The sequence below is a fragment of the Dromaius novaehollandiae genome, chromosome 15 (assembly GCF_036370855.1).
Source record: "Dromaius novaehollandiae isolate bDroNov1 chromosome 15, bDroNov1.hap1, whole genome shotgun sequence".
In the NCBI taxonomy this organism is placed as follows: Eukaryota; Metazoa; Chordata; class Aves; order Casuariiformes; family Dromaiidae; genus Dromaius; species Dromaius novaehollandiae.
This window is the reverse complement of record NC_088112.1, coordinates 20,207,668-20,234,373: the sequence shown is the minus strand read 5'-3', so window position 1 is coordinate 20,234,373 and position 26,706 is coordinate 20,207,668. Positions and strand designations below refer to the sequence as shown.

Below are 26,706 nucleotides of genomic sequence, written 5' to 3'. Positions count from 1 at the left end.
GTGACGCTGGGGCACTTGCTTGAGCCGTGAATGCTCCTGGCTCCTCTGGGGGCAAACTAAACAGGAAAATTAATCTGAATGCTCGCGGTCGCTGTGTTAGTTAACTTGCATTAAATCATTCAAGTAGAACAAACTAAGCCAATATTGTGATGTTTTACATTTTATATATGACTATAAATTCACCCTTTGTTTACAGATAACTCTCTTCACTGTTCTTAGGAGGAAAAAGAAGTGCATTCGGTACTTACAAGGAGAAGGACGCTGTGCCAGCCCAGTTTCTTCCGATGGAAGTGCTATAGACTCCCCTCCCTCTCCTCCGGACACCCTCCAACGCGTATCCTCCGCTTTTCCTCCAGACAAGCTTGCCGCCCCCGCCGCCCCCGCGCACCGACAGCAAAGCGAGCCCTTCCCCATCTCCGTTCATGGCAAAACCGCCGCCTGCTCCTCCAGACTGCCCACGAGGTGCCCGTCTACACCCCGCGCATCGGCAGCGGCCGCCGCGTCCTCGGCGCGCAGCGTGGCTCCCGCGGGGACATAGTCCCGCCGGGCGCCCGCGCTGGCGTAGACCCCGGGCGCTTCACCCTCCCGCCTGGTTTTGCTGCCCGCTGCGATGGACCAGAGGCCCTGCCAAATTTCCCGTCTCACTGTAAAGCTGCCATTGGCAAAAAGTTAGGCACCGACCTGATTTAAGGATGCTGGGAAATTTGTTTGGTTTTGGGGGGGGGAGGGTGGGGGTTAAAGACAGAAAGCTGATAAAAAAGGTAAAAGTAAGTACTTGCCAAAATTGAAAGCGCTGATGAGTAAACAAGCCTTTTGTCCCTGCCCTGTGCTGCTTTTTTGTTTTTTTGTTTTTTACTGCATCACCTATGGATATGGCAGAAAGCAAAGATAAAGGCCCAGCTTGCTGCAGTAGATGGTAGGTGCTCTGAATCTAACCACTGGCTTCCACCTCCTGCATTTGAGCTGCTTTAAGTTGTAGTCAGTCACAGATCTCTTGTAGCTGTTACACCGCGAAGCTGGAAAAGCTGGAATAGGTGCATTTTTTTAAAGCCCTTACGTCTGAAGACTAAATGTAGCGATGCTGGATTTCTGATCTGACCGGATGACGGAAAGACAAAATACTGAAACAAATGAGGTGAATTTTTTTAAACTTCTTGTCTGAGAACAGGAAAATATTGTTTACAGGTAACAGGTCTCTGTGCAGACATGCCAAATCCCGCTAGCGCACAGCACGGCAGAGGAAAACCAAGAGCACTAACTGGCCCGTAGAAGCAGCTTGGAGCGGCCGCTGCAGGTCTGCCTGGTCCTTGCTCGCTGCCCCAGGCAGGTGCAGGCTTCTCCCTGCTGTGAGTTTTTCACCGTAGATTCAGATAGCCAGAATTCTTCTAAAACCGCCTGTGCAAAGACTCAAAAATCAATTTGCGATTAAGCCTCAGCCTAACTCTCTGCAACAACCTATGCGCCAGCACGCACGAGGAGCACTTAGGGCAAGCGCGCCTGGCGCCTACCTGACGCCTGACCCGTTTACTCCCCACAGAGTGCCACGCTCCATCTCTAAAAGCGTTTTTACTTAGCTAATCCGGGGTGGAGGACAGGCTGTAGTAGGAACTTTGCCGTGACTCTCAGCTCTCCCCTTCCTTAGGGGTAGTTTGGAAGCAGAACAGCACACTACCCTGCTCTTCCCTTCGAGCATCCGTCTGTACTTCTCCCGAGCAAGATCAAAACAGTTTTAATGATTTGGTGTGTAACCTAAAAAAAAAAAAAAAAAAATCTACCTTTTTCTAAAAGATCCTCCTTCCACCCCGTGATGATGCCAAATGTTCATATATTCTCTCCAGCTTGAAAACATTTACCAATTTCTGGTATTTTATTTATATTTTGAGCTTGATAAACAAAAAACACTGTGGACAGATCCTGATCTCCATAACCTGATGTAAATCCTAAATTAATCCAAAACTATTGGATTTATTCCAGATTTACACACCTGCCACAGGGATCACACTCTAGTCCTCTGCATGTTTTTTCCTGCTTAAAAGAAGTACGTTCTAGACTGCTGAAGAGAAAAATAACACACGGAAGGAGAGAGGGGTCTATTTTTTTCTACTTTACAGAATAGGATTTAGAGTACTGAATACAAATAGTGTAGTAATATTATTGTAGAACTGCAAGAAATTTAAGATGACCTTTATAATGTACAAAATATTTTTATATTTTTTTCTTAATGCAAAAACACCCTAATTTTTTATATTGGACTAAACATAACTTTTTAAACAAGTTTATGCATCAAAGACTAAATTTTTTTAAAAGAAAACAACAAACCCTAATTAGTCTGTGGAGCAGCTTTGGGTTTATTCCCTTTATTTAGGTATTTTTGCTTATAGTAGCGTAGATTTTTTAATTCTAGTTTTAGTTTAGAAGATCTAAACCTATTGCTTTCTTCCTCTCCTGTGCAAATGTAACTTCAGAAGCACTGAATGAAAGCTATGTGCACAAATCTGAAAGAGTCAATTTAATCCTTAGAGCAGTAGCATTATCTGCGCGGACTGCTAACTGTCCGCTTAAAGTCATACACTTACTGCACTTGGAGGGTTAATTATGTAGCACTAGATCAATACACAATCTGCTAGTATTTAAATTATTTTAGCAAGTTTAGACAACAGCATGGTCTAGTGCCAAAGAGAGGAATTCAGCAGACTTCCCAGATCTGACAGACTCTTTCTATGACTTGATCAAAAAAATTTTGCTTTTAAAAAAAAAAAAAAAAAAGGTCTCAGCTCACTATTTGTCACTTTGAGACCCTCTGAGGTAAGGTGCTGTGTAAGTGTCAACTACTGTAAAAACCACAGATTACAAAGCAGCAGCAGTGTCCATTAGTGGTCTAGCATAACTCAAAAACTGTGTTTAAAACTGGAATAACTTACACCTTCTTGGTATTTTGTGGTTGTGTGAAACAAATACAGCTTAGCAGCAAAGCCAAGGTGGCTATAAAAGAAAAAGCAGATGTGTTTAAATAACATCACAGGAAGCTTTGGGGAAAGTCCTGCACAGTATAAACTGCACCCCTTGACCAAGGACCAAGTAGCACTAGCAAAAACAGAGCAGCCGTCACTCATTTCAGTTCCCTGGGACTTCCATCCATTTATTTCAAGGCTGTTCGCAGCCCCTCTGCAGCGTTCAGGTGCCTGCCTCGACTCGGGGCACGCCGGCCTGGAAAAGGCCCATCTGTACTGCAGCCTCCTCTCATCATTTTTATTCCATCCAATTGTTGCAAAATTTCGTTAGTAAAACCTGCTTCCCCTGCCCTGTTCCCCAGGAGCCCTGCCTTGTACGCACTCACGCTGCCGCAGAGTTGGGGCTGATGCTGCTCCCAGATGGGGCTCACACTGGCCCAGCAACATCGTTCTCACCTTACGCTCTGCTTTACACATACAGGTTTATAGCCAGACTTCATCCTGTGCTTTCAGCTACCACAGTATAAACTCGGAAGCCCACTTGGTAGAGAACAGCATGTTCCGTTTATACTGGTGCATCTAAGAAAGTTGAATCTTTTTTTTCCAAAACATGCAAGAAAGAGACCTTTAAGCTGACCATTTCCAAGACAGAGTGAGCAAGACCAATTTTTGTTACATGCCTTTGGTTAATAACCAATGCCAAAACAGAGAAAGTTACTCTTACTAATACCAAAAAAGTGTCTTTAGAAATGCTATATGAAGTGTTACTATTTTGTGTTAATACCTTTTTTTTTTTAATAGAAGGAAAACTTTGCCCTTAAGTTTTTATCGCAACAAGACTTTTTTTTTTTTTAAAGTTCTTTTACAGCATTTTCAACTCTTTAGAATTACACATTTGAATTCCTGAAACCAGTTTGAATGTAGAAGTCATGGAAATACCACTTCATTAAACCAAGTAAAACCACTGTATGTATGTAGCAGGGATAAATGTTTTGCAGCTGTACTTTCATTTGTCCAATGACTATCCATCGTTTGTTGTAATTTTTTTTTTTACTTCATTGAGTTTGTATTTTTTGGCTTTTATGTTCAAAATATGTTTATAGCTTTATAAATAAAGTAATTGCCAGACTGGCTATTCAAAATAGGCCACTGGAAGTTATAATCCTATAACACTGTCAAATAATTATTTCATAGAATTGAAGATTCCTGCATTTTTTCAGTTCTATATGTATAAATACTTTTTAGAATAATTGCCTATAGTCTCCAGTAGGCAAAACTGAAATAGTAAACCAAGACTAAGGAAAATATCTTCTACGTACAGTCATCGTTATTGACAGTCCACTCCCCCAACCCTATCTAATCAGTTTTGCCTTAATTATGCCATGATTTGAAAAAAGTTAAGGCAGCACCACACAAGTTAAATTGTGACATAAAACTTTTAACAGAAAGGGAGACTGGGCCGTCTCTCACCTCTCGAAGAATTTCCAAGTACACAGCTAGCACCAACCGCAGAAGCAGACAACTACCAAGCTCAGCTAGAAGAGAAGGAGAACGCATGCAGCAGCAGCGCTGTACAGCCCAGCTATCCCACTGCACCTTCGTGAAGAGGGTTGTTCTCTAGAGCCTGGGGCTGACACTGCTACAACAGGAGGTAACGGAAGGCCCAGCTTATCCAGCATCTTCTGAGATAGAAAAGGTTTTTTTTCTTTTTTTTTCCTCCTCTTTTTAAACCCACATATATTTCATGCAGCCACAGGATTTGAATCTGGTAGTCTGTCTCAGACAGCATCTGCTGGGGAATTTTCATTAGAGGAAGTATGTTGTATGCAGTCATAATTGCTAGGACAACTAAGAATATTAAGATTTGTCACAGCTATGTAATCCTCTAACTATTTTAAAATCCTTTCTTCAGTTTACTAAGTGCAAAGACCAGCCATTTCTTTTGCATAGTACTATGCTATACTACCAGTGTTACATCAGTTCAGCTTGAAGGACTAACATCATCAGGCAGGCAGCATGATTCTGGAGCTTAAGCAGAACCCATTAGCACCACCATTAAGGCAAGCAATTACAGCCAGCCATTTTTTAGGCAAGCTGTTCTAGTAACAAATATTGCCAGAGTTACAAGGTCATGGATGTGTTTGATCCACATACAGGAAACAAAGTAGAAGCAAGGTAATGAGAGAAGTATTCACCTATGTGTCTCTCTCTCCTCCTACAGTATAGCACTTAGGTGAGGCAGCAGATGCTAACAGACACACAGATACTAGTTCAATGATTAGCATATAAAGGAATTATATGTAGACTTCTATGACTGAGCAAATTACAATATATTCTTCTGTGTTAGGAGCATGGCATATCCTGAAACATTAACCTTACATGCAGTTAAATGAACATACTTCTCACCTACCCACGAATAAATATTCAGTGTACCCTGAATTCTATGTACAACAAATATAACTACAGAAAGAGAGTGGTCATCATAAATTTTTCTCTACTGGTACTTCTAAAGTGAGTATTGTTTTTACATAAGAGACTTCATCATCTAGCCACATCTGTAACACTGGAGTGTTTTAGGTCCACTGACAATACTAACAGCAGCACAAATGCAAGTCCAGCAACCTCCTGAATAAGCAGATGTAACAGGCAGCTACGTCCAACACGTGGTTCCGAGTGTTGCTTCAGAAGAGTTAGGAATGCTTTCACTAAGGGTTACAATCAAAACAAGCCGATCACCTAAGAGCTGGAAAGCCAGCAAAGAATAACATCCATCTAGATTGCTTGTTACTTGGCTCCAGACTTAGTTTGAGAAGTTGCCCCCTGTGGCCAAGTAGTGGCTTGCAAGATAGTTATTTAATAAAATCTTTATATCCATTTTATTTCAATTAACTGCTGCCTCAGTGCTATTATCTTTACCATCAGTAACAAATGACAGTAAGGTTGTCTAGTTTCAAATAACTAGAACCATTTGCAAACAAAAGTTTAAAAGCCCTTTATTAATTCCAAAGTGAAACACTGATATTTAAAGTGAGATAAGTATGTTTATTAAGGTTCATTCTACTCTAAGGTTTATACAGAGAATGGAATGCAATACAAGCTAGGAGCACACCTCAAAGATCTACCACACAACCATCCCCTACTCCCTATAAGGGAACTGTAAAAAAAAATAAAATAAAAATAATAATCAGAAAACCAGTTACTATTTAACTAGTTGCAAGTGGCTTTGTCCAAAGAAGTCAAGCTCAATATTGCATTAGCTTTGTATGCAATAATTAAGTCTCTACAAGCTGAAGTATCACATACAGAGGCAAAAGATTTCCTGTGGACACATGAAACCATGTTTTAAAGAGCTACATCACAAGGGTTGTTTAAAATTGCCTAAAAACAGCCACTAATGGCATGCACAGGTCAATAATATTAACTTTGGTAATGTCAGTCATATTTTTGGTCAAGCCTGGATTCCACTGTTAACACTAAAGAGTGTAAAGAACAAGCCTGTCCTGTGCACAAAGCAATGCACTTTTCACCTGCTACCAGCTAGAGGCAGGTCTTCAAGACATGGTTGAAATATTCCAATTTAACTGTCAGGAGCTTGCTCAGTTCTAGATCATATTTTTTGCTAGTCTAGATCATATTTTTTGCTAGTCTATCAGGCAAGACTAACAGGACAAGAAAGTGGTCAAAGATTTCCCTCCCCCCCACCCCACCCCCTTTTTTTTTTTTTTTATTAAATGCAGAACAAGAACCATCTTGAGCGCTATATAGCTTTAAGTAATACTATTTTTCTTACATAATATTTTTGGAAGAAATCCAGCAACTTTTCTACTTCGACTAGTTCCCCGAGACACCTTCTAGTTTTGCTTTGCCTTTTTTTTAAACTATCAATACCCTGTGAATAAAAATGTTTTGTTCTGTTTGAGGAAAAAAAATTGCAGGTGGTTTTATTTACAATGGTAGGGTCTGAATGCTTAACATTGTAACTAGACTGGAACAGTTAAAAAGTGTAATGAAAATGACAACCTTAAGTGCTACTTTCCATACAGAATCCACACTTAATTCAGTTTTATTCATTGCAGAGTAAAGTAAAAAGACATCCAATTACACTAGTAAAAACTCAGAGGATTTAAATTTGTACTCAAAAAACACTACACATGCAAAGGGAACAAGATCCTGCTAACACAACTTCATTTGCTGCTGCATTTGTCTAATATTAACAATTATGAACAGAGCAGTGCAACTAGTATTTGGAACAATCCTTACAGTGTTCGAGTGTCAGGCACAATACTTCACTTCTCTTCACACCACTGGTTCTCTTTACGTACCTGAAACATATTACATTTTAACTGTTAATATGCTGCAGTAAAATTTAAAAGTTAGCTGTAAAATCCCATAAGCATTCAGGATTACTTATTGCAAGAAGGCACTAACTTAGAAGCAGGTTCCATTTTTCATTCAGGATTTGTAATTAAAAACCAGCAATCAAAGCAGACTTCCAAACTGACCTGTTTATCAATATAAATCAAATTTATGCCTCATGCCTACATTTGATAACTTAATTGTTACTCTGAGTAAAGCAAATAGACCAGCTTAAAAATTGTTCATTCCATGACATATCATTTGAGACACACTAAAGCCTGCAATTCACTGCCTTTTCAAACCAGGCATCTTGTTCTGACCTTTCCCCAACTTGGCCATTTTGCATTTGTTTCCTTGTTCAAGCTCTAGGACCAATGAGTTCATGACTCAAAGAAGAGAATCTGAGCACCTCACCTTTGCAGCCACATGCAACAGTATATCCTTAGCATTGTTACTAGGGCTCCAAAAACAGCAGCCTAAGGCTTCCACGAGCAATCCTGTATTTCTTCTTGTAAAATACACATCCAAGCTAAGAAATCCATGTGCTTGCTTTGACTTTCCTCAGGTAATGGGCTGCAAGCACAGTAGGCACTGTAAGATCTTCCACTAACTACAACTGAGTTATGAGTTAATACATTACTCTACTTATATTGCTAACAGCATGTTGGTTGCATCACATCCGTATTGTGAAGCATGACATTACTTCAGCATGAAAATTAAGACCCTAGTTCTATCTGGAAAGAATGATACATGTTTCACTATTGAATGCTGGAACTATATCTTCACTATGTAAATCAGCTAAATTATAATTAAATACAGATCATCAAGTACCTGTGCCTCTTCCTCTTCAGTAAAGTCATTCTTAATATTGAATGTCTTGCGAATTTCCTCTGGAGTCTTTCCCTTGATCATGTTTGCAACTGTCTTGCATGTGACATCAAGCAAACCTTTGATGTCCAAGTAATTTGCAGCCTGAAAAAAAAATTAAATTAAAAAAAATTTTTAAAGCCTTCATATCAATGCTGGATATATTACCAAAAGTTATGCTTACACTGAAACTGTAGAATGCTGTAAACTGTGAACAGACTATCTCCACTTTGATAAACTTCTTACTAGAACTTTGAAATAAAAGGTACCTAAAGCTTCTTGCCAAACACAAAATGAGAGTTATTTGTATCATGAAAGACCCCCCTTCTAGAAAAGGTTTTCAGAGTCCTGCAAACACCCAAGATCTTAAGTGCTGTCACCTAGCTAAGTAATATGGAGTCACAGTACTACAGAAGGTGCACATTTTAAAATCAAAGCTAGATTTTTTTGAATTTATATTCAGATCTCCCTTAAAGAACTCAATTTCAAGTAAAAGAAGTGCTCAGCTAAGACTTAAAAGCTAGAAGGGGTGTGGGGGGGGGGGGGGGAAGACAGCTGTAGGGTCCCAGGTTCAGAAAAGTATGAGAATTGGTTGGTAAACAAGTATAGATTAACGCTTAGCATTAAGTCAACAGGCATTATAACATCTTCAACAATTTCACTCCGAACTGTCAAACAGAAGTTGTCAAAACTACTTGCCCCCTACATCCTCCCAATAAGACGCTGTTCAAAAAGCATTAATGATTAAAGTGCACTAGTAGAAGACAGATATAGTCTTTATGCTTCTTGAACATACTTACCAGGATAAGTTCAAAAAGCGTTCCTTGGTCTACTTTCAGAAATTCTTGATCCCACACAGGGATGTCATCTGTTCTTTTTTCTTTGTTCTCATCATCCTCAGGAGGAGGCGGATCATCTTTGTGATGGGTGCACCACTGAATCACCTAATTGTGATTTGGATATTTTAATATTAAAGTTTCACCCAAGAGATTCTACCATTAACACCCAAACACAACTTCAGTTTTAGAAGAACTACACCTTTTTCTCTAGATTAATATCACAGAAGTGAAGTACTAGCATGCTCCATTATCTTTATTTTTTTGGTCTTAGGAGAGTCAAGCCCCAATACTGGAATGCAACAGCCTTGAAGAATCCCATTTGAGATAGCAGCTAGTTAATTAAATACTTAGGACCATAAAAGCAGCTGCTGGTGTTAAGGTCCTATGCTAGCGCACACAGGACCATACAAATGAAGCTTGCACATAGGACCATACAAATGAAGCTTAAACCTCATTTTGAAGTATTTAAACTGTTTGCAGAACAAAAACCAAATAATTCTTGTTGAGCAGAATACTACATATGGGAAGAGCACAGAGTGAGTGGTACTAGTCCTCAGCAGGACACGTTCACCCCAGCACAAAGCTCGCCTGACAAAACTTTGTATGTTTCCAAGTTACTTGAATTGTATTTATTTTTACACTGTCTCATCATCCTGATAATTAAAAGGAGAAAGGATCAGCTCCAAATAAAATCCTGTTTATTCTGCCAAACCAAGCCATGACTTTAGGAGTTATTTATGCACATTTTCACTAGGAAATAATTCCTAACCCTATACTTACCCCAATTCATTTCAGCATTTACCTTGGCTCAAAGCTTTCTACTACAGAGCAAAAGGCATCTCAGAAGAGAACAATATACTTGTGTTTACTTTTCTCATTTGACCAAACAGTCATGGTCTATTATTAAATTTAACACAACCAAGCATGTGCTGTCTCTTAAGCACTGTAACCTGCAGCACAGGCATGGCACCTGCATAGTATACTTAGTGCCAGTGACCTTCACCACTGTCTGTCCCTTAATCTTTTCTCCTAATATTCAGATCTCAAACGGCCATCCAAGTAAAATTGGTGCTTTAATACCATGAAATACTAACGTGCCTTAACAGAGATGTCCAGTATCACTTCAATACATTAGGAAGCCTGCCTGGCCTCCAGCTGCTGCTCCAGAAGGCCACCCCAAAGGTCTTCCACCACCACCAGCCAGCCTTGCTTTGATTCTCAGATATCGTAGATGCCTGTGTTCACGCACCTCAAATTGGTTGAGCTTGTAGCTAGCATGTGGAAAATATTTTTCAATACAATAGTACATAATATCTAACTGTAACATTAGTTCCACATTTCCATTATTGCCATACAAAGCTACCACTTTCAACATCTTACCTTTTTTAAAATAGCGGCATTAACATTTGGAAGAGGGACCGGGTCATCATCACCTTCATCATCCATTCCCAAATCTGAAAGCGGAAAGACAACTAAGCACCTGACAGGCTAAAGCATTTGCTTTCTCCAAGCTGGGTTGCTTCACTAACGCTACACTACAGCGAGTGACTATGCTGAGACTGAATGGATTAGTAGCAAAGGATCTCTGACTACTAAATTCAAAATCTTTAAGAAAGCCTACATGAGTGTAGTGCCATGGCTGCATTACACATACTAGGTTATACCAAGTTTAGACTAAATAGCTAATAACGCTACCCAATTAAGTAAGATGCTGATATACCTTGAGTATCAATTATCTGTTAAGCAGTAAGTTGCTTGTTAAAACAGAACTTGCTAGCTTCGTGTTCTGGGAATGGAATATGCTGAAGAATTAGAAGGCAAATATCTATATATTTTTACCACTTTCAAGAGTTCAAGCCACAAGTTAAAACTAAGTGTTCCAATTGAGACCTCCCATTCAATTTATTATTAAATAAGCACTTAGAGCCACTGTGTTAAGCACAAAGTACTGCAGCCGTAAAGATGCCAATTATCTGGCCTCTAAAGCATCTGCATTGAATCTTACCAGACAAATAGGTTTGCATGCTAAGGCAGCAAAACAAATCCTTCAGTAAAAAAAAAAAAGCACTTAGAAAGCAAAGCTTTGATAACTTCAATTTTAAAAGCCTGTCAGCATGCTCAAGACAAAACTGAATAAACTGTCAGTTTGCCCTCTTGACATGATTGAGAAGTCAGAGTCAAAATCTGAACAGAGAAACAAACTTAAAAACTAAGACTCAGATTCAAAACACAGAATAAATAGCACATTAGCTATCTTGGATAGGAACACACAATTTTTTTTCTTTTTTTTTCTTTTTTTAAACACGAGTGCTAGTCATTGGATAACATCCTAACTGTCCTAGATTAGCATGCTGTATGTGTTATGAAACTGAATAACTGCACAGACCTGCACTCATTCTGTGCAGAGATGAGCCAGTCTTACACCACCAGGGAACTTAATTCTTAAGAACTGTCACATGATCGTGACCAATGATATTTGTGCATAACCATTAAAAGGGCATCGACTTGCCTAAATACAGAAGTACACTACTGTTGTCATTAGGGCAATATTAATTAGTATTACTTTTTGTTTGGAACAACTGATTTCAAAGGCTGAGAGATTAAAAGGCTGACATTAAAGGGTACTGCATACATCACACTGCATTATCTTTTATCAGAAAACTGATAGTTTATTGGTGATACCATGATGCTTGACACAAACCCATCTTTCAACTCTGCCCCTTTTGGCTGTTGCACCCAATATAAAAAAACCCATTTATTTGTTAACTGTTGATGCATAACCAGCCGTACCCCAAAGTACTTGTTATCTGTAGCAGTACATTGGCCAGTCGAGACATAGGTCACGCTGCTCTTTTGGTGCCTAGCTTACAACATTTTACCATGTACAACTTCCCTTTCATGGGCACCTGTGTGCCACTAAACACTGCCAGTGCCACAGCTTCTCCAAGAGAAAACTAGAAGGAGCTATATGCTGTAATGTATTCCAGCCGATTGCTACGCTTCCTGTTCACGTTACCTATATTTTACTGGTTATGTTCAACAGCATCTTATTAATCAAGGTCTTAAGTGCTAGTACAGAATAAAAATATTAGATGGTTGGAGTACTTCAACCTCATTTTTATTATCGTTCTAATGTATCAGGTCTCCCAACCAGCCTCAAACATTCACACTCAAGATTTTTTTTTTTTAAGTTAATGCATGAATACACACAGAAACTGAAAGAAAATAGTAAACAATGAGGATTTGCACTAGACAGATTAGACACACAGTTTGCTCTGTATCCCAGCCATCTGGCGGATTTCCCCTCCCCCACCACAAGTTCTTTTGTCTCAAATTTATGTCAGTGAGAGATCAGCACTAAGTATTTACCCCAAATAATTTAACTGTTTCCATAAGTTCACAATACTGGTTTCACTTCAGGTTTTTATTCATTGCATTAGTTTATGACCCCCCATTCCAGTTAAGATATTTAAACAATAAGATTGGTTTGTATTTTTAAATAAGTGTTAATAAATACTAGATGCTTGGTTTGTAGGTTTTGTTTTGTAGGCTATAGGCAAAGCAATAGGGATTTACATTTTACTAACCTCCCTATGATTGCGCTTATCAAAGCAGATGAACTTTAAGCTTTTTATGAGAGCACATTCACTCAAAACGTAGTTTAAGCTACAACAGCAATTGTTCCAGCTGTTTCGACATGAGATAGTAAGCTATTTCATAAGCCTCAGAATTCAATGCAGCACAGTACTAGTCTGTCGTCTTTTGTCAGAATTACTGCTGGAGAGGCCTCCCAGATACCCTGCTACCTCCACGTGAGCTGGTGACCCTCACGGCTTCACACTCTTACCTTCCAGCATGGTCTTTATAGTTACAGACTGCTTTGCAATTTCAACATCAACTTCAAAAATTTCTCCGTCTGAACTCTGCAGCTTAATCGAAGGCATCTACAAGAGAAGCACAGTTATTTTCACACCATAGGCACATTACAATGCAAAGTTGAGCTGCCTCAAAGTTGTAAGTTACCTTCATTATTTATATTGCTTCTTACTTACAGCAAATAGTCCACTGTCACTCATGCATGCTCAGACTATTCACTGTTTGGATCAACAGGGCTAAATTCACTAATCCTGATATTTAAGAAATTAATAGAAAGCAAAAAAATTATCCCAAATTTAAAAGCATGAGAGCCATAACTGATCAGCATCAATAATGCTTATATTTTTGCAGTCCAGCACTAGAGCTATCTTTCTCTTGAATTAAGATGACACAAACACTTCCAAAACACTGCTTGTTTTCAAGTCCAAACACTTGGTACTCATCATAACTACTCAGCTGCAGTCAGATCCAAAAGCAGTTTTCAAATTCTAGTTCCCGGAACCAAACCACAGAATACTTGATGGTGGAAGGGACCTCTAGAGGTGGACTAGACCCCCCCATGCCCCCACTCAAAGCAAGGTCAACTGGCCAGTTATTCAGGATCGAACAATACTCCTTCAGAAAAACGTTTGGCTTTCTGCGGAGATTAAAAAACAACAAAAAACCTCACACAATATATCACTATGAGGAAGGCTTTCAGCACTTAACACTACTCTTATGAAGTAGGATGTTACATCAGCACCTTGTTAGCATTAAGAAATATTAAGATGAGCAAGTATTTTTACAAAGTTTTTGGAACAAATTGTGATAAGAGCTACAATACAAACAGCAGCAGACTATAAAGATTATGCCATCAGTAAAACAGTAATCAAGTTTTACTGAAGTGCATCTTTCCAGACATTCAAAAACTCAAAAACAGAACTAATGAACTTGATACAGTAGTCACTAGGTTACAGCTTCTGCCTGAAGCTACACACACAAGTCTAATTGGGTATCACTGTACTTCAATCAACTGACTTGAAGGATGTATGATGAACACAACTGTCTGGCTGCAAAAAATTTTTATAAGTCAGATCTAGACAGACTACCAGGATGCATGTTACAATGCATTTTTTTTACCACTCAAAATAGTTCTTAGCAGCAAACCATTACAATAGTTTGGTTTTTTACAAGATACTTGTTTAAAAATCTCTAAAACATACTTTTATAGATACAGCCTGCAAGTCACTTTTAAAGAAAAATTGTAGGGACAAAGAATTATCATTTTCACATGTTCTTCCCCCTGCCAAGCTGAAAATCTATATATGCTAGTTCCTTAAAGCGGTAACCTGAACTACTGAAACTGAAGTAAGCTGCATCACTTCCAGCTAACTCACTCTATCCCCTTTTGAGCGCCTTCTGTAGCTCCTCAGTACTGCTGAGCCGGACAGTACTGCAACAAACCCAGGCCAATGGAGGCCGGCCAACCTACGTTATTAAGCAGCTCACACCAGCTTGAAGTTCTCACTGCTTTAATTTCCATTTGGCACAGCCAGTAGCTAGTTAATGTTTATACAGTAATGCAACCTTATATGACAGCAGTACTTCTAATTAAGATGTGCGTTTTGGAGGAACACAGTCACAATTGTTCCAGATATATACGCATATATATACATATATGTATATATATATACACACAAAAATAAAATTAGGATTAAAACACTTCTGAGTTCGCAGCTTGAAGGATGCTCTGAAAAAGAAATTTAGGTTTGAGGTGCACATTTCAGTTTTAACATATCTGTTTTTGCAGTGATAGACTGAGCACACTCAAGAACAAATCTAGCTTGATATACCAGCTTTCTTGTGCTTGTGGCGTCTAGGATTACATAATGCTGCACAACTGAGCCAGGAAGACAGGGATGCTGCCTGGGCAAGTTTAACCTCTACAAGAATATTTGCATTAAGATTCTTGTTAGTAACGCGAATCAGGTAGAATGAAGCCAATATACTGCTTTTTCATGGACGACAAGTAGGACTATATCTAAATTTTATTATTTCTTACCACAGAGCACAGTCTCCTGGAAGAAAACAGCCCTCTGCAGGGAACTGCAATACAACTCTGGAAACAGACCGACCACGGATAGCAACACAATAGGGTGACTAAGCAGACCGGTCCCAAAAGCTGTATCTGACAACACCAGAGCACGTTGGGAGTTGGTCAAAAGACCAACCCGAAGCACAACGGTAATTTGCATGCACAAGCCCGAAACACCGAGCTCAGCCGTCCACAACAGCGCTACCGGCCAACTTTATACCTCGCAAAGCTATCGGGGGCGCGAGCCCGGTCCTTCCCCCTCCGCCCCTTCGTGCCAGGGGGTGAAACGCCGCATCTATTTACTAAAGCCGCCTCCGAGACGCTCTGCTCGCGCTTTAGCGGCGAAAACACCCCCCTCTCGCCACGAGGTCGGGCTCGGGCGCCCGGAGACGCGCGGCCGAGGTGCCCGGGAGGCCCCAGGTGGGGCCGGGGGCACCTGCGCGGCCGGGGAGGGGGAAGGCCCAGAGGCGCCGCTGCCCCACACAACCCCCCGTCCCTGAGGGCCCTGCGGGGGCCCCAAACCTGGGGGGGAGTGGGGGGCCTCACGCCGCGGCCCTGCCCCGCAGCGGCCCTCGGGAGCACCACGGCCTCGCCAGGCCAGGCCGGACCGGGCCCAGGCGGCTCCCCTCAGGGCGGGGGGAGCCCTACCGCCACCCCGAGTCGCCGCCGCAGCCCCTCCCCAGCGGGCCGGCCGCCCCCCGCGCCCGCAGGCCTCACCGTGAGGCAGCGGCGTCCGGCTCCGCGCTGCGCGAGACCTGGCGGCGGCGGCGGCGCTCCGGGCCCGACTGCGGCGGCCGCTTTATATGGTGGGGGAGGGGTGCGGAGGGAGGGGGCGAAGGACCCGTCTCCCGCTGCCTCGCAACCGCCGGGCTGCCCGCGCCGACCGCCTGAGCAGAAATCCCCCGCTCCTGCCCCCGTACCGGGAAGAGAGGGGTTATAAATAAAAACGGGCCCGCGCCGCTTCGCTCGGAGCAGGGAAGGCCCAGCCGGAGCAGAAAGCAGGCGGCGGGGAGCGAGTGCAGGCGGGCGGGTCCTTCAGGCGGGCGGGCGGCGCGCCGGCAGCCTCACAATAGGCCGCGGGGGCCTCGCGCGGGCCCAACGGCCGCGGCGCCCCTCCCCCCGGCGGGGGCCGCCCCCGCGCCCCTGAGCGGCCCCCACCCGGTTCCGGGAGCCCCGGAGCGGCCGAGCCGGGACAGCGGGGCGGAGCGGCCTTTCGTCTGCGCCATGCCCGGGCCGCGAACGCCTGCGTCGCTCCACGGCGGCGTAAAACACGCCGCCACGGACGCTTGAGCGGGGGGGCGCTCCGTGGCAGCACCCCGTCGCTAAAAATTGGCCCTCCCCGGCCGACACCCACCGCAGCGCCCTTGGGCACCACAGTCACTCGGAGTAACCCTGAATCATCGTTACCCCCCCCCCCCCCGTCTTTGTGTATTTTCGTTCTGCTGGAGCTCCGTAAAGAGAAGGTTGAAAAAACACAGCATAAATAGCACAGCAAGGGCGAGCTGAAGTCATGAGTTACGTAAGGGTAGCTCTGGTACTCGTGATAGCATTGCACCTGAAAAGCCAAGAAATACCATCAGCAGCAGCTGCTTACTCCATGAAGCAGCCCAAGGCCTTTGAACTAAAAAAAATTGTACAGAAAGCCACGGAGCCCCTTAAAGGATCTGCAGACAGCAAAGCTGAGCAAAGAGCCCAACGAGCAGAAAGAGGGCTGGGACCCACGCAAAAGCAGCAAGGCCAGGGCTACAGCCCGAGCTGCGCTCTGCTGCCCAGGTACGATTTTCTAAAAGGGCAAGGGAGGAGTCACAGACACGAGGTTGTGAGGAAAAGAGAGGTCTAAAGTTGTCACACACCATAGTTATGTCACACCATGCTTCAGCTGTCCACAACAAAGTGGCTTTTAAGTAATCAAGATATTTACACAGTCACAAGCTATGTTTGTGACAACTTGTTTTACTCAACATCTTTATTGACTTTTTAGAGTACAAGTATGCTTTCGCAGCACTGCAGTGTATACGTATCCAGTCTGCTTGTAAGCAGATTGGTGTCTCTAGTGCAGTGTTGCACTGCAAAAACACAAATACACCATAAGTCACAGCTTGCCCTTTTCTCAGGGTCCTAGGTTATGTGCCACACTTTATTAAACTAAAAACAGTAATAGCCACCAGACAACACCTTCTAACCTAATAAACTAAAGAATTTCCCAGGAATTCAGAAACCAAGTCTGAGAGCTTGCTTTGTTCATTTTGGAGTGCGGACTTGAGTCCATAGCCCAGGGTAGTAGCTCAGCCACTAAGATACCGAGTCTTTTTTCCTTTCTTCAAGGTGTGCAGCTTTCTATAAATTAACCAGGGACTTAACCTTTGGTCTTCTGCTTTCACCAGAGTGACAGAACCAGTGAGAATGCAAGTATTAGAAGTATTTAATGCAAAACGAGGAGCAGGTTCACCTTACACAACGAAGCCTGCTGGCCAGGGCTGCCTCACCAGAGAGGGGAGACTCAGGAGTAAGGATTCTCAACCAGGAAGAGGCTCTTGGAGCTCCGATGACAATGGGGCTATTCTACATTGTGTCATATCATTTAAAGAGGCTTTTATATAAATTCCAAAGAACTATTAGGACTGCCTATTTTAGAATCTTCCATTACAGGCTTTAGGATGCTGAGCAGCTCATGAGTTATGGGGCACTTGAAGATCACTCTGAGAAACCTGTTAACCCTGCTTTGAGACAGAGCTTGGTCCAGAGGACCCCCAGAAGGTCAGAAGGGACCACTATGGTTCTGTGAAAGCTGCTTCCTACCAGCTGGCTGGGAATCTTAAAATGTCAGGTGATACTCATGTAGGAGACTTGATACTAACAGAGGCTCCTTGAAGATCTTGGTGTTAGTAACTAGACAAACTGTTAACAATTCATTAGGACCTAATTATCAAAAAAAAAAAAAAAAAAAAAAAAAAAAAAAAAAAAAAAAAAAAAAAAAAAGGAAGCCTCCAATCTAAATCTTATGTGACCTTTTGATTATACCAAATTTACCTCTTTCCCCCCCTCAGTCACTCCATCTTGTACAGCAATGCTGAGATCTACATTCACTGCATTAAAAAAATTACCTTTATTTCCCTTGCATGTTCTTTTTTATTTATACTAAAACTACTTGGCTAAGAGGATCAGATGATGACAGGAGGTAGTCTGTGGGCAACATATCTGCAAAAGCAATAACCCTAATAGCTTTTACTGATGCTGCCAAAGATCAAGGTTTCTAATTTGGCTTCTGATCAGTAACTACAAGCTCACTCTCAGACTGGGAATCAGACTCACTAGAGAATGGTTTTTGTTCTCTACATAACAAAAATCTAAATAAATCTAGGAGCAGGCAGAAAACTGAATCCCATGCTTAATTACAATCTATGAATGAGTTACAAATTTGAGTGATACTGCTGACAAGCTTTATATTTGATACAGTTCTAAAGATGTAACAGAATTTTGTACACAGTGGACTTAACTTTCCCAGACTTTAATTCAACAGTGAAATTCAAACAGTGGCATAAAATTGTCATAGATATATTATAATCACACTGACTGCTACCTCCCACTGTGCCTTACATATCTCATAATGAACCTCCCAAGCTAGTCCAGATGCTTGTTATCTTTGCCATGAAAAAGAAGCTGCTGCAGAGCTGATAGCCAAAGTCCTGTGAGTAAGTCAGTATTAATAACACAAAGGCCCATCCTTCACTAAAGCTGCAAGGCAAAGAACAAGATTTTTTTCAGAAGATGGGTATACCAATTTCAATTGTTATATGCATAGGTAATCTTTCAATGCAAATAATCCTGAACCTAATATTTGCCATTCTGAGCCATATAGATAATCTTACTCCTTATCAGTCATGGATAGATTAAAATTAAGGCCTTTTACCACGGGGTCCAGAGGAGGAAGGGGGATGAGGGAAGCTTAACTCTAATGCAAATAGCTGAAAAGACTGGAGCAACCAAGATGAGTGTAAGCTTGATTTAACATTTATCAGATCCAGAAGAGCACTGACCTACATACTTGCAGCATCACTGGGCTGTGGGCAGAAGCCAGCTGAATAGCTGCACAGCTGTAGGGGGAAGGGACTTTTCACCAACACACTGAACATGGCATTAGAGACTGAGTGCAGCCTCATGGATAGAGCACTGGATTTGCTCCCAAAACCTGGCTTCTACTCCTGGCTATTTCTCTTGCCTCTTAGGTAAAAAAGAGACTGTGCCCCCAACTCCATTTTTACAGGCAGAGAAACTGCTTTTTGTTGGCAATTCACAGTCTATGGGGATCATGCATTGTAAAAAGATTGAGTATTTTTTAATGTTGAAAATGTGCCACAGGACTGTCAAAGCCTGAGAACCAGGCTTGAAACATTTCAGCTTTATTCCACTGATAACAAGTTCATCAAATCCTGAAGATAAGGCAGGCCTGCAAGGACTGAGCTCAAGGGTCCAGAGAGCACAGTTGTTCTAGCATAGCCAGCTAGGTGTAATTTGCTAGAAAGCAAGGGAGAAGGTGTGACTGTTGAAGCTAAACATGAACCTAAGCTACATACACAGGAGATGAGACTTGTAGCAAAAGTGCTCCTTTTTCAAGAAAAGGGGAATGTTTTTGAAAACAAGCAGGCATATCAACAAGGCAAGAAACATTAGAACCGACTGGTTCACTGTAAGAACAGAAAACATCACAATTATCTATTATCTGAGATATGTGGTAGAAAGAGATTGCTGAGGCTCAAAGATGCATGCCACTGTTTAAAGCAACCTTGCAACAACATAGCAAAACAAGAAAAAAATCTTGCCCCCACTGCAACTCTAGAACACTCTAGAAGTGTTTCCACTTCATCACAACCTGTATTACAGTACATCTTAAGAAGATTGCAATGCTTTTCATCCAAATTGTACCAGAGCAGTGCAAGATGTTGGATATGGAGGGAGATGGAGTCCACTTTTTAGATGAGTCTGATCTGACAATGATAGACTGACAAAATTCAAAATAACTAAATCATGTCAAGCAGACATCAACTGTTTTTTTTAAATCAACTTCTGTTTCTCCAACATCACTTATATTCTCCCCCCTTGTATACTACAGGGATCCAAGATGTAGAAGACTATAAGGTATAGAAGAATAAAGATAGAAAACCAGTGAAATATAGAAACAAACCTATATTAAAAAGATACCTATAATATCTTTCTAACCTCATACTCAGTGCATCTTCAGATACATAAACATACTGATTTTTGTTCCATTTATTGCCCTAGCATCCATTGAAATAATCTGGACTGCACAGAAGTCAAACTCAGTTCCCGTAGTTGTTATGGCTGCAGTAAGTACTGAGGAAGATACTACTGTGTTCGAGTTATCCGCTGCAAGTGTACATTTAGCAATAGGGTGCTGGAACTAGAGTAGCACAGAAATGTAGCAGTTATGCATCTATTCATCTGTACCTAAGCCCAGCTCGCCCCAGAGCAACTCCCCAGTTCTTTTAAGTCATAGCATACTTCTGATGGAGGGGGCAAATGCAGCATTTGTGACTTTGCCAGGCTCAACCTGTGTTAACAGACCTTCCCACTACCTCTCACCTAGCTTTTCTGCAGAGAGGAAACATTATGAACTTCCTCCTCAATACCCCTGAGAAGGGGAGGGAGAAGGAGAACCGTATCAGGCAGCTGCTCTTCTGCCTTGAAGTTCAGCCACGAGATGGTGCCAGGCCTCATTCCCGATGGAGGAGGATTTGGCAGAGGTGCTGGAGGGAGCATTAGAAACCCCGGCAGCTCCAGCCACCCTGCTCTCCCCGCCTTGCCTGTAGCACTGATGGAAGCACCTTTGTCAGCACCCAGACTGCAGTCACCCCTCTACAGTGCTCTGGCGGGCATCTGGAGTGTCTCTTCAAAGGGGGTACACTTCATTTCAGAGGAACTTCCACTACTAAAATTCAGGCCTTGTTTCTGGGTTTTCATTTCCGATGCAGTGATTTTTGAGTCACCTTTGAGATGGAATAGCACATGAACATAAGGAGCTGTCAATAAAAAAACCTGCACGCACAGGGGAGTCTTCCACGAAGAAATGCTAGAATATTGCCCCTGTTTAGTCTATGAATAGACTAAAAATACAAATAGACTTCCTTTAAATGAACTTGAGAATTGCTCTAACTGGCAATTTATAAAATTCTGATTATTCTTGATAACCCTAGAAAGCCAACCTAATTTCATTAATATCGCAATAGGTTACATGACACTGTTGTTCAGCGGGGGAACTGCTCAAAGTTTGAAAAGCAAGATTCTGGGCTGGTACTGATGCCATGGACAATAGATAGCAGATACTTTGGTATTTCAAAGTCAGCAGGAATAAATACGCTGTAATTCAGAAGTCAGGCTAACTCGCATCATTTTTAAAAGGGACTCCAGTGAAAGAGTGTCAGTCCAGAACCCAAAGCTGAAATTTGGAGATGAGGCAGCTAAAGGTAGAAAAGTAAATACAGAAACTTGTGAACAGCCACAGCACAGAATCCACTCTCAGCCTTTGTTCAAATGGGGAAGTAACAAGGGCAGAATCCAACGCGAGAGGCAGCTCCTTTACTGCTTTAAAAGCGGCAGGCTGCATTCCCATTCCCTGAGGGCAAACATAGCGCAGGAAAGCGATGAAGCTACCTGCAAACTGGGTCAAGCAGAGATTGGATACCACAGCAGCCCTTCACACAGCACTATTCCAAGCCCCCCACCCGTCACCACTGCTTGCAGCCAGTAGCAGCTCCAGGCTACGCACCTTCGTGAAGGACCTCATGAACCACAGTCTGGAAGCCTTTTGTTTCTCCTATAGGGGAACACGCTATCACTTGAGTAACCAGGTTCCAAGTTTTTGAGAATTTATGCTATTCCCTGAGTATTATATATGGGAGCACAGAATGCAGTGGGCACACTGGCTGTTTCAAGGCAACTCCCTTGGAGCAAAACTACTTACCTTCCTTCCCAGACCAGAGACATCACAGGTACTTTTGAGCGCTTAGAAAATGCTAACAGCATTCAAATTACAGTGATGAGACTCCCTCTTGGCAAAAAACAAACAAACAAAACCCACTTAGTGTATACTTTTGGTATTATTTTTGAAGAGATGGAAAATTGTAGTGTCTGGAGTTGTTCCTTCCACTATCAGACTTCCTTTAAAGTTAACATAGAATTTTTAAAAAGTAAATGAAATAGTAAATAAAAATCTACAAGACCTCTTAAGAAAATACAAGGTCTCTAAAGAAATAAAAAGAAACTGAAGGACTTGAGCTTCCTTAGCAAAGATGCTGTTCTTTCCTTTAGACAGGGAATTCAAAAGGGCCCATGTACAATGTGCAAACAACTTCCAAGAAACTGATATGAACACACACAGAGAACTTCAACTGTCAAATGAACATCAAAAGTACAAAGCATACTAAAAGAACAAAAGCAAACAGAAGAGATGTCAGTGTCCATTCTTACATTGACAGCTACAGTAAAGAATGTCTTTTGTTGGAAAACTTTATGATAAAATTTTATTTTCTCCCCCCAAAACTGCCTGAAAAATAAAGGCAGTTGGGAGCCATGCCAATGCCTTTCAGCCCAATTGATCATGAGATTACCAGTTTAAACAGTACATTCCCATTTGACAGTTCAGCACTTTGTTTTTAAATGCATAATCCAGAAGACACTTTATATAAAAACAACAGTTCAGTTCGAGAAAAGTCAGATGAGGAAGACATAGGCAAAAGTGACAGGACCAAATAGCAAAGGTTTAATTTGATTTATACAACCTTATGCAATGACACAGATATCTGCAAGAATCTGTACCTACCTCATCAAAAGCACTCGCCCGCAAGTTTTTGTCAGGGATACTCACCTCTAATTGTGCTGCTGCTCCTTTCTCACAAGTCCCAAAGCAGCATAAATTGTCATGATGCAGTCGCTAGCAAGATCAGCAAAAATGGACTGAAATTATGTGAAGTTACTGGAACTTTTTTCCCTTATTTTCAATGTTTTGAAAAACAAAACCAGAAAAAAGCCCTGACAGCTTCACAGTTTGATTAGCAAGCTAACAGAATACAGCTGCATGTTAATTCAAGTGTACTATAACCCAGTATGATTTTTTTTATCACAGAAATGTTGGATGGAAGAGACCTCAGGAGGTCATTTAGCCCAATCTCTCACCTGAAACAGCACCAGTACTAGCTCGGCTGTGGCTTTGTCTAGCCCAGTTTTGACGACTTCAAGGACAGATGTGCCATAGCCTCTCTAGTTAACCTGTTGCAGTGCTACAGTACCCCTCCTATTCTAAAAACTAACTAAAATCCAATTCTTTTTATTTAAGTATTTTCCCCTATGTTGGCTAATTATGTATATATAACATTCAGGTACTACGTGAGGAATGCTTTATACATGATACGCCATCAGTTTAATCTTCATCCAAAAGCAGTTCCATTTACTATACAATAATTACAAGATCAGGAGCTGTAGTTCAACCCATCTGAAATGATGCTTTTAAGCTATAGTACAGATTTCAAGAGGCTGAAACATGAAGCACTGCTTAGTTTAAAACCAGAAGTGTTGTTTCAGCCTTTTCTTCCTGAATATATGCCAAAGAACTCTGCTCCCTTGCTCAAGAGAGCAACTTGCCTTCATCCTCATCCAAAAGGAGTACAGCCCAAATGAATTAGAGCACCAAAATAACATTTTTAAAAAACCACAGTAGGCCAAGTCATGAACTGCTTACTCTGCAGGGCTTTTTTAGCATATTCACATGTACTGAAAGATACTTCTCCACAGTCCACTGTAATTTTTACTTAACACTTAATCTGCTTCCAAACAATTTTCTCCTGAAACTTGCAGAGAACCAATATTCTATGTAATGACAAGTTTAGCAAACAGCCCACACACTGCACAAAACTTTATAATTCATTGCTTGCAAGCTTTTTGCTTCAAAAATCTAAGCTAATGTAAGCCAGGCATATGGTTGCAAGATACATGGAATGCTAAAAGGACATTTCTGTGATGTAGGTTTGCTTCTGCCTATGCAGGCCTGACATACAAGTCTAATTACATAGCTGTACAGTCATGGTAAAAACAAGTATGTCAACAAGTTACACAGACTGTAGGTCTGTGCAAGACACCTGCAATATTTTATAGAGAATGGTAATTTAAGATTTCCAATCCATATTTGTACAGACTGGAAAAAGCAAACTAACACATATCTTGAGCTTCCATGAGTACTTAGCATATAGATTAAGCAATTAAAGAGTAAATGGTAAGAGTGTGACAGGTGTATAAGGAACTAGTTAGCGAGAGTGGAATCATACCTTCAATTAATTGAACTTGGAGCAGCAGTTGATCTGAAATTTTAAAAATTATCTGATCACACTTGCCTCTTCTTACAGATCATTTTCCAGAATGAGCAAGTACATTTATCCTGCAGCTTTGTCCTGCTCCTTACATTTCTGTTTCCCCTCCACCACCATTTAAGTCTTTTATTTCCTGACCATTAACACTCAAAACACATTACTGTTACAGGAAGAGCTGTGGCCTATTTACTGAACTATGATGAAAATGCCAAAAATAAAACACTTGCATATTAGTTTTGTTTTTGTATTTTGCATGAGGAAACCCTTTGCTTTTACGATTGAGGCTGATTTTCTAATTGCCAGAGGAATTAGTCCCAGGGTCTTACCACACAATTACTTTATGAAACTAGTTTTCAGTGTTTCAAAATTTAGTACTATTTTTAAAAAGTCATGTGAAACTGGGAAGCATAGACTAGCAGATATCAGTAACTGTCAGAAGTCATATATACCTGCTAACATTTTCAGACAGACTTTGACAGTAACCAGACTGAAATATAGTCAGATGAAATGTGAAAGCTTTCATCAGCAATATGTACACTCATCACCTTCTTCCCAAGGCAGAATTTATCCTGTTCTCATCCAGACATGGAGTAACAAGTTAACTAGCTCTGTTCATTTTCACCTGCCTGCATGTCAAGAATCCTTCCACAAGTATTGTTAGCAGACCTAGAATAGGTAATGCTGCCAAAACATTCACAGCAATGACACTCAACTTGTGTGCAAATGTCAGCAGCTGGAAACAATCTGATATTGGCATGAACTCACACACACATGCATTGATTTACCTTGGAGAAAATGTATATCTACATACACAGCACTCCTTGTCAATCACTGATAGAACATGTGCTGTTGCAACAGCCAACCCAGTTCTCACGAGCTCTGCAGAACAGGTTATACTAAGGCAGCTGGCTTCAATTCGATGGCAGCCAAGCAATTCAAGGCTGCTGGCCAGAACACAATGAGAAGACAGGAGGCAGGTGAAGGAGGCAACAGCTCATAGTCTCACAACAGACAGAGGAAAAAAGGTGTAGAAAGAATGCAAAGAAGAAAAAAAAGGGCAAATGAATACATCTCAAATCCTTTCCAATAATCTTTCCAAGACTGGAAATCCCCCCCCCCCCCAATAGAGGGGGTGTATGTACTAGTATTTTGTTATTTCTAACTTAAATGACCCCTTAAATTCAGAAGGGCTGGCCTCCACAAATAAAGGGCATTTACTTCAATCTGACATGCAGATTTAGGTACATGTCCAAATCACAGGACATCAAGCGTGATTAAGTAAAATGCAATATGGAAGGCTCAAAAACCTCCCCTGCCTACCCAATGACAACAAAATCTATTGATTATATCCAAATTCTAACAAAGAAACTGGAAATGTTTACAGCGGTTTGTAGAAAAGCACCCAGTTTCATTGAAAGCTGCTTTCTGACAAGTTAAATCCAAATGTTAGCCCTCCTCATTCAAAACTGGAATTACTTCTCCTACTTTTCATTTTCTTTGTTTAAAACAAAAGAACAAAAAAAACCTATTCAACTACCAAAATACTGGCTTTCTAGCTACTCCTATTCACCTTTCATAGAATTTACTATTCTTTGTCATGAAGAAAACTAATCAAAACAACAAAGGATCTCTAGGAGAGAAATACAAACCCTACACATGCTGGTTTCTCTGCAGTGGATGACATCAGGTTAAAGGGGATAAAACTTTGCTGATGAGTACTTGTAATCTGTTACCAAGAAACAAGACAGTGATTATTTCTACTTGAAGGACTATATTACTATCCAAATTCTCTTTCTACTCTTGAATAAGAAGAAACCTGTTCTCCTTCAGCATTTTCTAAACATGCTTTTAGATGGTTAGGACTGCTGGTTGCCAATCTCCATCCAAGTGAAAATTTCTTGTTCACAGTGTAGCATCCTCCATGAAATCTTAAGGCAGCCAATCAGACCATGATTATGTGAAAAAGTGCAAAAATTGGCTCGACTTTCAACACAGTTTCCACTGACTTCACTAACAATTGCTTGCATTGAGCACAGAAATGTAACAAATTAACTGTCTGTTTACATGTTTAGATGCTGACCCACTGGAAGAGATGAGTCAGACCTACTGAAGTAACAAGGAAAACAGAAAATAGGGCAAAGTCACTACTCTTGAAGGAGTGGTGTCAATTAAGGCACAAAGTTCTATCCACAAAAATATTCACGCATACAGAGACTGGCAAGCAAAAGCAATTTAGAGTGAACTATTCTCTACAGCAATTTTTTTTGACAGTGATCAAAGCAAGGTTCCTGATATACTAAAAAAAGACATCTCAAATGCACCTATTTTTAGTATGCACTTCTTCCTGTAAGAGATCAAGCTTTAGA

General features: G+C 41.2%; 2 protein-coding genes across 7 annotated transcripts in view; one reads left to right on the top strand and one right to left on the bottom strand.

Moving 5' to 3' along the window:
- The window catches only part of TCF7 (transcription factor 7), a 62,310-nt gene extending 58,189 nt beyond the window's left edge, over positions 1–4,121 (top strand). For 2 of the 6 annotated variants that reach the window (XM_064521127.1, XM_064521128.1), the window contains one exon: positions 220–4,121. In XM_064521127.1, coding sequence (XP_064377197.1) covers positions 220–538 — 319 coding nt within the window. In that variant the 3' untranslated portion in view covers positions 539–4,121. Of the gene's footprint in view, positions 1–196 lie in introns of all 6 variants that reach the window. The other 4 variants (XM_064521129.1, XM_064521132.1, XM_064521131.1 and 1 more) reach the window with 3 other exon arrangements.
- Positions 4,122–5,928: 1,807 nt separating this feature from the next.
- SKP1 (S-phase kinase associated protein 1) lies at positions 5,929–15,832 on the bottom strand. Its single transcript, XM_026118167.2, has 6 exons — positions 15,681–15,832; positions 12,861–12,957; positions 10,394–10,467; positions 8,975–9,118; positions 8,139–8,279; positions 5,929–7,273 (listed from the first exon to the last, which is right to left on the bottom strand). The coding sequence occupies exons 2-6, from the start codon at positions 12,955–12,957 to the stop codon at positions 7,238–7,240; spliced, it is 492 nt and encodes a 163-aa protein (XP_025973952.1). The 5' UTR covers positions 15,681–15,832; the 3' UTR covers positions 5,929–7,237.
- Positions 15,833–26,706: the final 10,874 nt, after the last annotated feature.

What these genes read in the sequence shown, in the direction of transcription:
- SKP1 (XM_026118167.2), bottom strand. Translation starts at nt 12,957, where the DNA reads ATGCCTTCGATTAAGCTGCAGAGTTCAGACGGAGAAATTTTTGAAGTT. An exon ending in TATAAAGACCATGCTGGAAG is followed by an intron (nt 10,468 to 12,860) that starts GTAAGAGTGTGA and finishes TTCCGCTTTCAG; the next exon opens with ATTTGGGAATGGATGATGAA. An exon ending in CTGAAGAGGAAGAGGCACAG is followed by an intron (nt 7,274 to 8,138) that starts GTACTTGATGAT and finishes AATATGTTTCAG; the next exon opens with GTACGTAAAGAGAACCAGTG.